Here is a 14099-nt window from a genome sequence, read left to right as displayed (position 1 = left end):
CTGTTATAAAAGTAGGCTAAGTCTGGAGCCAGAGCCAGCAGGTGGTTACACTTTGTAGCATGATGACTGGAATCAAGGGGACATGGCTGACTCTGCTCTCTTTCCAAAAGGAGAACAAAATCCTTATAATAGCATATGTTGAGCGAATTTTGCGAATTTTGCGTTGTACACTTCCTGTCTTTATCTTTTTCTCAGCTTATTTATGTATTCACCGGTCTTTCATTTGGCAATTAGTCCTTGTGTATTTAATCCAGTGTTTTCCCGCAACTCTCTGTAGTTTCGTCTTCGTTCTTCTCCTCTGTTCTCCAGTCTCTGTTCTCCCTCCTCGTGTCTCACCCTAATTACGTGCATGTGTTCCTCGTGTCTCTCTGGTTTCTACTCAGTTTGGTTTTCTGCTCTCAGCTTCTTGCATTCGTTGCCTGCCTTTTATTTATTTTTTTTCGTGGATTCTGAGCCAGAATCGGTAACAACAACAACAACAGAGCAGCTGTGCAAAATCAGTTATTAGGAGCCAAACTAGTTGATAAACAAAAAAATGTGTGACATGGTGACATAGTGTGATGTCACAAAGGGAGAGGGGAGATCCTGTTGATGCAGACTGCTGGCCTTTTTAACTTTCAAATCACCTTTTAACTCCAACCCAGCATGCGTGTCTCTCTCAGACACATGCACGAGAGCATATATAAAACACAAAAAGAACAAATGAGTCTATTTTGACTTTCTATGTTAGGCTAAGCTAATTAACTGGCTAGCTCTGCATTGCTTCACATTTGCTGCACAGACAAGAGCAGCAGAATTTTTTATCCAGCCATCTTTAAGACTATTCTTCTAATATCCTGTCCATCAAACTGACATTAATTACTATAAACTGACTGTTAATCTCACCACATATCAAATTTGGTCCACCCAGCTGCCAAGTTAATGATGGTATGAAGAAATTGATACTGTTTACAATACTGTGAAATTAAGACTCAGAGATCTGAGAAAACAGACTGCGAAAAAAAAAAAAAAAATGAGCGAAAGCAGAGCGAGGCAGTGAGATGGAGATGGAAAAACTTAAGAAAATACAAGAAAAAACAATGCTGGGATTTGAAAGATGTGAGTGGATAAAAGCCAAATGGAAAAAAATACAAAGAAAACAAACAACAAACTGAGAAAAACACCCCAAAAGCTCTCCAGCCATGCGTCTTAACTATGTCGCCAGCAGGATGTATCGTCACGTGAAACCGAGGTAATGAGCTGGCCAAATGAAGATGTATCGCAGAACAACAAATGGTGACTTTTAGAGGACGCACCGGCTTCTCTTTTTCTGTTGTGACGGTGCAAACGCACGCCACAGGAAGTGCACAAACGCAAACTGTTAAACCGCTTGAGCATTTCCATTAAAATAAATTCAAATGAGAACATAAAACACACTTCAAGGGGAAATGGCGGCCCCCTTTCTGTCAGGTTTGAAGGAATGCTTGAAAAGGACACGATTATGTGGTAGAATAAAAGGTGTGGAAGGAATGATGGGTGGCTGTATTGACGGACGTATCAAGGTGTGAATGGAAGCGCGATGAATACGCAGATGAACAGGTCGATTTTTTTGGGGGTTGATCTACAGGTCTAAACAAAACAGCACCTCTCTCACCACCGCTGCGTGTGTCAATGTGTGTGTACTCTCCAGATTACAGCCACCAGGCCGAGGCCATTGTGCGCCGTGTAATCTGTGTTTGTGTGTGTGTCAGTGTGTGAAGATAAGTCTATCTCTGTGTCCTTGTTGCTGTGACAGACACATTATTAGGGTCCTCTCATGACAAAAAGCACACAGACAGCTATCTGATCTCGCACACACTCGCACAAATGTGCACACTTCTGACATGATTGACTCCCGCTTCTTGTGTCCTCTCCACCTTGTCTCGCGGTGTGTATTAGGAAGACAGGAGGGGAGAAATATTATTAGCGCTGAAAGGACAGACTCAGACTCTAACACCCAATAAAAACTCTCTTCCCCCCTCTTTTTTCCATTTTCTTCCTACACCTCGTCTCAATCCGCTCTCATACAGCTACTGTAGCTCATTGTTACTTCCCTTCTGTCTCTCTCTGTGCACTGTCTCATTGCGATTGCAGATCTTGTAGAAAATAGATTGAAAAAATAACCGGGTTACAAGAATAAAGACAACAAAAATCTGAAAGTCAAGAAGTCGCCTCTTTGTATTGGAATGCTGTGCCTGTTCGGAACAAAACTCAAATTAGTTGACAGATTTGTTGTGACATATTTAATGCAGGGTTTGAATATCTTACTCACACCTACACTGAGCAGATTTACAGATTTGTCACAATAAACCTCCCACAACCTTTTGTGACATTTTTATATTTTATATTTAGTTTATACTCGCACCCAGAGAAGCTTGACCTATGAGTCAGTGACAGAACAGTTTTGGACAAGCTAATAAGCATTAAACAGGTTACATTTGAGTAGGCTGCCAAACCAGTGACAACAGCTCAAGACTGAGTTTCAAGTTGGACATTTTTGACAAGGCAGTGGTGTTAAAACATTTGTAAGAGTGATGCTATTAAACATTTTTGTGGAGTATTTGCCAAGCAAAACAGCTATTTTAAGCCAAAACATGATCTTTAGCCTTAAATCAAGCAGACCATAAGCACAACATAGTCACGTGATAAAAACTCAAGACTGAACCTAAAGAAATGTAAAGTTGGAACAAGTAGAAAAGTTTTAAAATATCCATAGTTTGCAAAATGTACATTGCCAACTTTTATTCTGGCAATAAGGATAATGATGGAAACATCTCTGGCTTTATAAACAGTATTTTAACAGACAGTCTTTGACAAATCTCAAATTTGACCTCAATATGACGCTAGATGACAAGTCAGGGGATTACCGAGGTGTTTACTATTCTTCCGGAGGCGATCATGATGAATGCGTGTCACAAATTTGATGAAAGTCATCAAGATTCATCCTGAGTTCATCCTGGATATCTGTGCCACATTTCATGGCAAACCATTCAGTATTGAGAAATTGAACTTCCTCCTAAGACCTAATTTTGGCCCTTGAGCAAAAAAAAAAAAAAAAAAAAATGGTTTCACCACAATCATTTGGAGACATCGTCTGGGAACGGAACTAATTTGTACCAGTCAATCAAATGCAGTAGATAGAGGACATATTTCACTGGAAATAGTGAAAATTCAAGACATTAAAAAGTCATCTTATCATTTTAACGACCATATGGAAACCTAGACTGAGTTTTAGGCCAAACCAACAAGTCAGTGTAGTGATATTTATGTTGAAGTCAGTCTGTAAACTGCCTGATGGTTTTAAACTCTTGGCTGCTTTCCAAACTTTGAAATTGATGTTAAATTGTGTGATTAAATATTTGAGTCATATTTGAGTGTTGAACTGCTTCCCATTGATATATCAACTGACCTCAACCTGCACCGTTAGTTGGTATTGCTGGAAACAGAATCCAGGAGGATGATATTATTTCGACACTACATCACAACCTAGCATATGTCGCGTCGATTGTAACTGCAGGTGTTGGAAGATACGCAAATTGTTACGTGTATGTGGATGGATTAACCAACTCACAACTTCCTCTTGGTCATGATTAAAAATCTGGATGGTTCAAAGAAGAGTTTCTCAGTTTTGAAATGTGCAGCATCATTCTTAAGTTCAGGAATTTTGAGAGTCGCTCAAGGGCAGTTTAACAGTTCAGACAGGTGTTCAAATAATCACCATCTCCGGCACACAGAGCTCTCTTTGGTGCGTCTCATGGCTATTTCCTGCTTCAATAACCACATTTCCTTTTGTTAATCTTTGCCGTAGCGAGGATCAAACATGCGGCTTCACGATTACAAGACAGCCTCTCCCTCGCTGCGTCTTGTTTCTGTGTTTCTCAATTCAGTTTCAATTAAGTGCAGCCCGCTTTGCTGAGCGTTGTAAACAATACATATTCCCAAAGATTTCAAAAGATGTCTGTTCTCTGGCAAAAGAACACAATAAGAACTGAGCGAGTGAAAAGCAGAAAACCATCGGCGAGACAATGAAGATGGCACAGAGAGTGCGAGCGCGTTCAATGTCATGCAGCACAACGAAGCTGAAAGCTAATCTTAACATAAAACATTTCCAAGCCAGTCATCTGAAACAGCAGTGCTGCCTGCAACCTGTTAAATGCAGCTGTGTGTTTGTGTGTGAGAGTAACACAAGTCACACTCCTGTTTATGCCCAAGCTCTTGTGCGTATCTGCGTGTGACTGTGTTAACGCTTTATTGAGACTTGCAGCTTAACAACACACTGTTTATGGCTTGATCGTGATGTTGTGTTTGTAAGAGAAACACATTGCTTAACAATAACAATGGTTGCTTATGTGAATGCACATCTAAGCGGCTCAGGGTTCGTGGCAGTACATCCTGATTTGATCCAGTTGGCCAAATGTGATCATCAGTGACGTGTTGATCTTGCAGGACGGACAAGATTCTGTCACTCAGTGATAATATTTGACAAGACACGACTCATTGAGAACATGTCAGCAGATGGCAGTGAAATCTGCTGCTGACAGGGCTTCTGTATATCCACAGGCTTTGGTTCCACATCAAAACTGAAACAACTTGTGATGATTAAAAGTAAAAAAAAAAAGAAAAAAAAAAAGAGATATTTTGAGGTAATGCATCAAAGGCTGCCACTTCCCTCCATATCTTGTTAACTGTACAGACATGGAAATGAAAAGGAAGGATCTCAAAATGTAGTTACAGATGACATTCCTAGCAAGAAAGCTTTTGATCTCAACCAGTAGTGAGTCTGATTTAATCGCAAAAAATAAAGTGTTTTCATATCATTTAACCGTATGGTATAAAAGATGTAAGTAGAAGATGTGTATCAAAGAGGGAGAGGCACGACTCAGCATGCATAAAAGTAACTCATGTTCTTTGTAGAAGCCTGTTTGTGATAACATTTGGTCTGAGAAGGCAGAAATTTGCCACCAGGTCTAAAAAATTATTATTTCAATGAATCATTTATAACTTTTAAATGATGCTGTGAACATTTTGTTTGTCTAGAATGTTTTTTTGCAGAGACCTCTGATACATGAGGAGGCACAAGGGAGGCACTTGCCCAACTATGCAGCAAAGAGGAAAACAGCTTTAGATCCGAAGCGTCAGCGTGGGACAGAAATATCCAAACCAACTGGCAAAATAAATGTCTGCAATGTACTTTTCTGCAAACTATAAATACGTTACTTTACAGTTTAACTTTATATTTATTTAGTTTAGTTTCTATTTGCCATCAAACCCTAACCCTAACCCCAACCCTATGAAGATGGACAAGATGGTTAGGGTTCAATGGCAAACACTTAGGTCTTACCATAAATTTTAATGAGGGCAGTTGGTTTTGGTTGCCACAAACAAGGTAAAAGATATCCCAAGGCTGGGGATAGGGTCAGGAGAAAATCATGTCCTGCCTAAAAATACCCATTTAGGTAGCCAAAAACACAGCTGAAGATGTTCCAGGGTAAGATACCAGTGACTGTGACGAAACTGGGATACGGCTCACCCCTACCTCCTCATGAACGTCAGGTCTTAACAAATAATAACACATAATGTAGAAATTTGGAAATGGTCAAAAGGCCTATGACTTGTTCATATGTGAATGAATCAGTGTTTTTTAATATGCATTGGTTAAAGAACACATACATTTATTCTACACTGAATCCCCTCAGATGAATGGAAACATCTGCAAATATGGTCCAATTGCTGGTTACGGTTTGACCTGATGTGGCTGTGTGACCTTCAGAAAAGACAGGATCTCATATCTGAGGTGAGTGAAACATTGTACTCCCTTATTAATATGCTGCACATGTAGGCGGCTTTTTTGTTCATGACTCACTCTGCACTTTTCGGGCACAATTCCATCAAGAGAAATCAGCTGAACAGATGCCATCATTGTCAGTCAGATGAAACACCCATAGAACTGCTGCTTCACTTCTAAATTTGGGGGAAAAGTGCCATGAAGACAAGGGATGAAGGCATATGATTGGGATTCATATCTTGATTATTGGCGCTATGTTAAAGTGACACAAGATTATTCAGTGTTTGCTATTTAGTACTAATCTTAGTTTTTACATTAGCTTCAAGTTTAAGCTAATAATACGGTCAATTGTTGCCACTGAGCATGAAAGCAACGGATGCACAATAAACAAGGCCATTTATGTCTGCCATTGAATATATTCTGTAGTCTTAAATCTTAGCGTTTTATCAAAAAAAAAAAAAATATGGCCTTGAACTCTGAGTCAGCAACACATTTTATTGAGAAAAATGTCTCACGTCCATTGCATATTAATTACTTCCCACTTGTTCCCACACAATGATTTTGACCAAAGGAAACCTTGGTTGGAAGAAACAACAGAACATTCTAGAAAAACAAGTCATAAAAATGTAGCACATAATTGTGAATAGAAATGTCACTCTACATAAATGCTTTAGACATGCTACTGTAGCTATGCACCTACCTACATACTTACAGTTGTCCCCTTGAAAAACAAACATTCACATGACCTTGTTGAACATTAACATGGAGGACATCAGACAGTGTGGATCTAAATTAAATGAGAGTTGATGGAAGATGGACAACAACTGAAAGACAAAATGAGCCTTTAAAAGATATGTATCAACAGGCTAGAGACGAATGAGTGATTATAAAAATGACTACCGACTAAATCAGTATTTAAAACAAAAAGCAGAACAGACAAAATGACAAATGAATAACGGCCACTTTAAGAATGTTTCACTTTAAGTGTTTGTGTTTGGAAGTTTCAACACATGCTGATGTCATTAAATATTGATATAAAAAGATGAACCCTATCTATAGAGAATTGATGCTCATGTGCAACTAATTTGCAGCAGTAACTTTGTCATACAGAATATGTAATACTGGCAGGATTATATTTTCTATTGACATGATGTAGGAATGTAAAATTAACATTTTTATGACTTACATGCCTGAGGTGTGGCGTGTAATTGAATACGCATGAAAATAGGCTTTTAGCTATATCTGGTATTGTACATGTGTTGCACATTATCCTGATCAAATACACTATAAAAAAATCGTTATGTTTAGGCTCTGGCAGCACTTAGTTATGAAGAGGGAAAAAAAACACAGCAGGAGTCCGCAGTGACTTGAATCACAAAACACAAAGAGATTATCATCATGTAACCAAACCAGCATCTTTTCCTGACCTTAACCAAAGTTGTTTTGCTGCCTAAATGTAATTACAGATGGTACTCTGAGAATCGAAGTGCTTCACTTTGTATGCCTGCCATTCATCCCTGAATAGGAGGCCTATGTGGGTACATAAATGTATTGTTTCATTCACAAGAGTCGCCCTTGAAGATAATCAAGCCAGCCATTATGTTTTGTAGCATAAACAATGTAATAATATGTAACGGCAATTTCTAAGGGATGGGGTCGAGAAAGACGCTTAATTATGCATCGAATCAAATGAATACAAAGATGGAAAGATGTGCAGCCATCGACATGCTACAGTAAAGAGCAGACAGAATCTGTGATCTTACATCAAGTGTTACTACATGCTGTAACTATGCAACAGTGAATAACGATGAAATGATCCTCGCCTTGTAACAGTGAAATTTTGCAGGAAAACTATCAGCGCAGAAAAACAAAAGAATCCATGTCCAGCAAAGCTCAATCCAAGTTGGCAGGTTTAACATTATTCTCTCCTTCTCTACTTGATTATCCTTATCCTACTCACTACATCTACCATCTCAGATAGTTGACCATATGGTCTGTGTTAAAGCCACTGTAAAAGTGAAAGTAAATTCTCAGAACGGCAAGTGGCCCCATCAACAATCATATGTCTCCCATTGATTATAATTAGTTGTTGACAAGAATGTCAATTACTTGGCATATATGTAAAAATGTTAGTGAGTTGTCAAAAACTGGAAGTTGTCCAGGAGACATTTTGCCACTACTACTAAGAAGATTTCACTGCTCCCATCTGCAGCTCTTGAGGCCAGTTTTCTTCATTTAACAAAAAGCCCCCTGATATGTTGAGTAAGCCCTCCAAACATCTACTTCAACTTCAGAGTTGGTTTGGGAAGCAGGCTATCAAATTCAGCTTAAGGTTTACTCAAATGGGAGCACAAATACAAATAAAAATAAAGACTTGACCTCTGACTAACTTTTCATTTCTTTCTTACTTCCGAACACTCCTGCAATCGTTCTATTGTCATGTAAACAGTCAAAGGGAAACAGTGCAGCATACAGTCACAAGGAGTAGAAGCCTCTTCCAGCCGTTTGATGGCAGAATTTATTTGGGCTATAAAAGATCTGACCTTTCATTCTGCTTCACCTGCTCCACTTTCCTTTACAGTTTGCAACAAGTACTATCATTTGAGAGGAGAAACATTTTCTTCTACCCGCAGAGTTTATATTAGGCCTAGTTTTCCTCCCTTTTCATAAGTAGAAAACAGGAAGTCATGTTGGAAGAGCACAGCTGTAGCACGGTAAAAATCACCAAATCATCACAGCATCCCACTGAGCTATTTTCAGCATCAGTCCCCTGACAGCTTCACAACTTCACAGCAGCTACGCCACGATGTTCCGAAATTCCCATCTGTGTGCTTTTCCGTAAGATCAAGGCAAAGGCTAGAGCATTGTAGACTGAGAGGGGAATCGCTTCTCAAGCTCTTCCACGATGGAGTTCATGTTTGGGTTGGGCTGAATCTGTGGAGGTGGAGGTGGAAGACCCTCTCCACCTGCATCTCCTGCTCCTTCTCTACCAACCTCCACTCCCTCTGCTGCGCCTCCTTCTCCTCCTGCTAAAGCATCCAAGGAGTCAAGCGAATCGAGAGAATCAATGGAGGCTCGGCTCTTCATGACCTTCTTGAGCGGGATCTGTTTCTGATCTATCTGGTTGAACATGTTGGCCACCGACTTCTCGATGTCCGCGATGTTTTGGATGTTCTTTAAGATTCCTTTCAGCTCTTTTCGGGGAGGTTCAGGCTCAGCATGGAGGGGTGGCGGTGGCGGCCTGAGGGACACGGGCCGCAGGGCCGGCGCCTCTGAGAATGACGGTAGGACGAAGGTTGATGGACGTAGGAGTGAGGGCGACGAAGGGGGAGGTAGAGGTGGTGGTGGGGGAGGTGGAGGAGGTGGGGGATGAGGGAGCTGCTTTTCTGTATGGTTGGTATTAGGTGAAGCAGGGGGGAGAGGAGGAGGGGTGGAGGGGGGTTGTGGAGGGGGAGATGAAGGAGCGAGAGGAGCAAATGTGGGAGGTGGTGGGGGAGGTGGTGGGGATGGAGGTGGAGGTGGTGGGGACTGAGATGGTGGTGGTGGTGGAGGAGTGGATGGAGGATCGGGGATACAGCCCAAAGGGACCTGAAGTTTCTCTTCCGCACTCTGATTTCCGGTTAAATTTGCCCCGAATCGCCGCAGCACTGGAGGAGTTGGCTTGTGACTCGGCGGAGGGGTCCCTCCATCAATGTGGGTGACAATGATACTTGGGGGACCCTCTTTAACTGGAAAACTTGAGGCGCTATGGGTCGGAGTGTGTTTGTTATGCTGAGGAGACTCAGGGAAAACAGAAAGTAGCATATCAGGCGACAAAGATCCTCGTGAATCTCTGTTCTGCCTTTGCCTCATTTCCTGAAGTGCCTGTTGCTCAAACTGTCTAGCTTGTTCTTTGACGGTCAACTTGGGTTCCAGACTTGGACTCCCCATTAAATCTGAATCCAACCCGCGGTCAAATCCTGAGTCCAGACCAGCATCTTTACTCTCCTTGAATTCAGCCTTTAGAAGCTCAAGCTCCCACTGCACGGGATCCATCACCACTTGGCGTCTCAAAGCGTCATACATCTCTCTTCGATGTAACCTTGATGGGAGAGTCCAGCTGTGGCCACCCCCAGATCCCCACCCGCTGTCACTGCCGCTGTACCCACCAAATCCTACTTCGCCCCCATGGGAACTGAGCCTCAGCCAGGCTTCTCGAAGGCCTTTCCTGGAAGGGGAGAAATTCCCAAGAAGGTCTTTTCTCCTCTGGCTTCGTCCAAGAGTCTCTGGGCTACTCAAAGTCCCGTCCTCGTGGTAGATCGGATTCTTGATAGTCAGGGGGTTTTCATCAGAGAGAAAGGTGATGTTGGACTCAGACTTGGGCAGGTTGTGGAGCACCCCGCCGTTAGCAACGCACTGACGATGGGCAGCAATCGCTCGTGTCGCGAAATCTGAGATCAGACGTTGGCGGTCGCTTTCATCCAAGCTGCCACCGCTCCCACCGCTGTGGTTTACCCGGCTGGCACAAAACAAATAGAGAAACAAAGATGGGATGAAAGGAGAAATTATAAAAGAATTACAGATAAAATATGAGGGAGAGAACTTAGTTGAAAAGATGTGATTATATAAATCAAAACCAAATTAAGTGGAAGAGGGAGATGGGGGCTGAATGAAATTTAAATGAAAGCACAGTAATGCACAGAACAGTTAGCTAAAATGTTTATAAATGGAGCGACAACAGAAGGATACATAAAGAATGGGACATAAAAAAAATCCAAACCCCTGCTAGAGCTGCTGTTTGATAAATAAAAAGAGTCTCCACATTAAGAGATGAATGTGTAAAGGAATGAGAGGAAATGTAAGATGGATCTTAAAAAGAGGCTACGGCACTTTCTTTCTGTACTGTTTTTACCAGAAGGGCAGGAGACGGAGAACTAAAAAAAAAAAAAACATAGTCTTGAAACACAAAGGCAAAGAATGCAAATAGATTTTACGTACGCTAAAAGTGGTACTCTACAAAGGATATTATGGCATCATAAACAATGGCAGATCTGTTGGGGCAGGGAGAGACAACATTGTGTCATGGAGCTCTGAGGGTATGCAGATTTCCTTCCAACAAAAGCCTGATTATATCCTCCTCTCTGGATGAAGGAGGACTAATCTGTGAAACCACTGGTATAGTTTGAGACTTTGTAGAAACTCTGCAGACTCTCTGAACTCCCATGGCACATGGATTGCCCACTTCTATGCTGAGACAGGCCAGTGCAACTTTTACCGTATATCTGATCAGCCGCAAACACAAACAAACCTTCAGCAACTTTGCTCTCTGATCTACCAAAAGTACAACCTGCCCTGCGCATACACGAGGAGCCACTAACAAGCACGGACACAAACATGAAACTAAAGTGGGGAAAACTGCACAGCACAGTATCAAACTTGTCACAGATGTGAAGCAGTTTTTCAGCATCCTACTCACTTTTGTCTGTCAGTCATGGATCAAGGTGGATAGGTGAGAACAAGAGATGAATGCATGAGTCAACACGACAACAGGAGAACCAGAGTGATGAAATGATAACAAAGTATGATGATACAAAGCTTAATGTTGTGACAGGAAGGAACCAGTAGAAAAAGATTTATGCGGTATAAAATTGTAACCAGAGTCTAAAAGAAGTAATTTTGCTGCCATATGACAAAAAACAACTTGAGGATGTATTTGTCCTGGAAGAGTTAGACTGCACTTTGATGAAACACATTTGTATTCCTGGATTCAAGATGCCCAACACTAAGAAAGCAATCAGCGGTTGTCCATGAGGGGTGAAAACCTTGTACATCAGCAATATTTCTAAGTCATTTTTTAACCACCAACCGCACAAAACCACATAAACAGTGTGAAGTGGCATACAATATACACATATGTAAATCAGAGTATATGTAAACAAATTCAAAGGCATTTTACACGAGTTACTGACGCAGCACATACGATGACAGTCACATGTGCCTTAATGCTAAATAACAAGTCTTTTAACTCAAAACTTCAAAGAAAATATGCCTCATTTCATGTGCTTCCAATAACAAGTGGAAGAGCCCCTTTTTTATAGTTCATTGAAAACAGACATTAAAAGCCAAGTCTGTCAAGGGAACAGCCAAAGGTAATTAAAAAAAGAAGAAGAAGAAAAAAACACCCTGAAAATCAGTCCACTGAGCAGTTTGATAATGGACCTTAATTATGAATGTGCAAACTTTTGCACTTTGCCTCCTTTTATAATCTTTAGGGATGATTTAGATACTACAAGATTGTGGCGATACGGGACATATGCATACACCCACGCAAGGATTACACAATAAATCCCAAATTGCCTACTTTGTGAAGACACACACACACACACACACACACACACACACACGCACACACACACACACACACACACACACACACACACACAGACACAGACACAGACACAAGACCATCCCCACCACAATTAAACATGCTCTGTAGCTTATCAATAGAATTAATTATCGCCCAGGGTGGTCTTTATAAATTACGGGCTGCATTTATTTCAATTATCTCATATCCAAGTTCATTTCCGCACACATTTTTCAGAGGATCGTTTGGGCTGGTGAGTCTCACACACACACAAAAATGCACATTCACACATACTTGGAAATCCCTTGTTGTCATTTGGAGATAGTTTCTACAATCTTGCATATGAATTGCTCTCATGTTAATGGGAGTGGGGAGGCATATCAAGGACAGACAGGAAACCGGTGATGCATGTAATGCTGATAAGAGTTCTTCTCAACTTCTTGTTAACGCTCCAGTAAGGAATTATAAATGAACTATCTGTGTATTGCCTTGAGTAATTGAGAGAGTGTGTGAGTGTGTGTGGGAGGGTTTTTTAAAAACTTTCCAGCAAAAGTTAACGCAGTGTCTTGACATACGGTCACTATTCGTCTCTTGTTTAACCAAACCGAAGGGTATCAGATGAGTAGAAATTGCCAAGAGGATAAAATCAACTGAATTTCCTAAAAGATGCAGAGAAACATGGGAGCTACAGTAAGAGTTGAAGATTTATTGACTAGATAGCCCAATAATAGAGTAGGTGGACAATAACGTCCTTAAAAGGGACGGTTGACATCAAAAACACATATTTCCTCTTATGTGCAGGTCCAAATCTATCCATCTAGATTGTCTTGGTGTTATTTGCCACGTTTTGGAGATATACAACAACAAAAAATGCAAATGCATCACAGATTTTCTTTTGTTTTTTTGTAACAACAAAATTAACAAGAAAAGTGAACGATTTACAGTAACCCATTAATAATTGTAATTAAATAACGGATTACTCAAATAGAAACTTAAGGCATTAAGTTTCCCTGTTACATTAAAATACTCTAAAGGACAGACAAAATAAAAATTAAAAGTATTTACAACGTAATCTTGCAAAGCAACACTCAATAAACTCACATTTCTCTCTGATTCGAAGGCTGACCAAGGAAAAGGTAAGTTAGACTTTTTTTCCCCATGTGTTTTGAAAGCAGCCACTTGATGTAAATCTTCAAACAAACTAGAGAGGCTGGGCTCAAATGGAATATTGTTCTGGGGGCAGATCATTGACCTTTGTTTTATCTCCTCTATGGTGAGGACATTGTTATGCATTACAACAGGGAAACGGACAAGGAAAGCCCTGAATGTTGCTGAACTCTGCGGAGATAAAAATGCAGGGTTTGTCTACGACAGTTAATGTATTCAGAAAATCTGAGCTTTGTTTGGTGTTGGTTTGCTGTGGGGTTACAAGGTACTGCTTGATTAATCCAAGATTGTGTCCATGTTAACAAAATGTCAGCTCCTTTGGCCACTTGAAAATGTAAACCCAGGGAAAGAAAAATGTCTCTAGACTACAAAAAAGCTTTGAGGCCTACTTTTGGAGACATTTTAACTCAGTCCATAAAACCTTGCAAGGGCTTTGGGAAGGCTCAACAAAGTAAGTCAAGTGTGATGAATCAACAAGTTTTATTCCTGCGAGGGGCTGTGTTAGAGTTGATGTAACAAGTTGGTCAAGAACAACATGCCCCAATCAGAGTTCAAAGATGGTTATGTATCATTAACTTTAGAGAACAGTCTTCACAGACTGAAATGTGCTGCCACCTCGTGTGATCACAATCATTTTTCAGTTTGACATGAAATTGGCTCAAGACCTTGACCAATTAGTTTAATTGCTGGCCTGTGCAGGCAAGATTGTTAAACAAGTCTGACGATGACGTCTGTGTGTGTGTTTATCAACCCTAACCCTAACCCTGACCTGAAGAATATGAATAG

General features: G+C 40.8%; 1 protein-coding gene across 15 annotated transcripts in view; it reads right to left on the bottom strand.

Moving 5' to 3' along the window:
* LOC119009836 (protocadherin-15-like) overlaps nucleotides 1-14099 on the bottom strand; it is a 201995-nt gene that overhangs the window by 14067 nt on the left and 173829 nt on the right. For 8 of the 15 annotated variants that reach the window (XM_037081506.1, XM_037081507.1, XM_037081501.1 and 5 more), the window contains one exon: nucleotides 6279-10301. The exons of the other annotated variants lie outside the window; for them this stretch is intronic. In XM_037081506.1, coding sequence (XP_036937401.1) covers nucleotides 8660-10301 — 1642 coding nt within the window. In that variant the 3' untranslated portion in view covers nucleotides 6279-8659. Of the gene's footprint in view, nucleotides 1-6278; nucleotides 10302-14099 lie in introns of those variants that run through there. 15 annotated transcript variants of the gene reach the window in all.

Source organism: Acanthopagrus latus, chromosome 20 (assembly GCF_904848185.1).
Source record: "Acanthopagrus latus isolate v.2019 chromosome 20, fAcaLat1.1, whole genome shotgun sequence".
Taxonomy (NCBI): Eukaryota; Metazoa; Chordata; class Actinopteri; order Spariformes; family Sparidae; genus Acanthopagrus; species Acanthopagrus latus.
The sequence above is the reverse complement of the archived record's forward strand: the minus strand, read 5'-3'. Positions and strand labels throughout refer to the sequence as shown.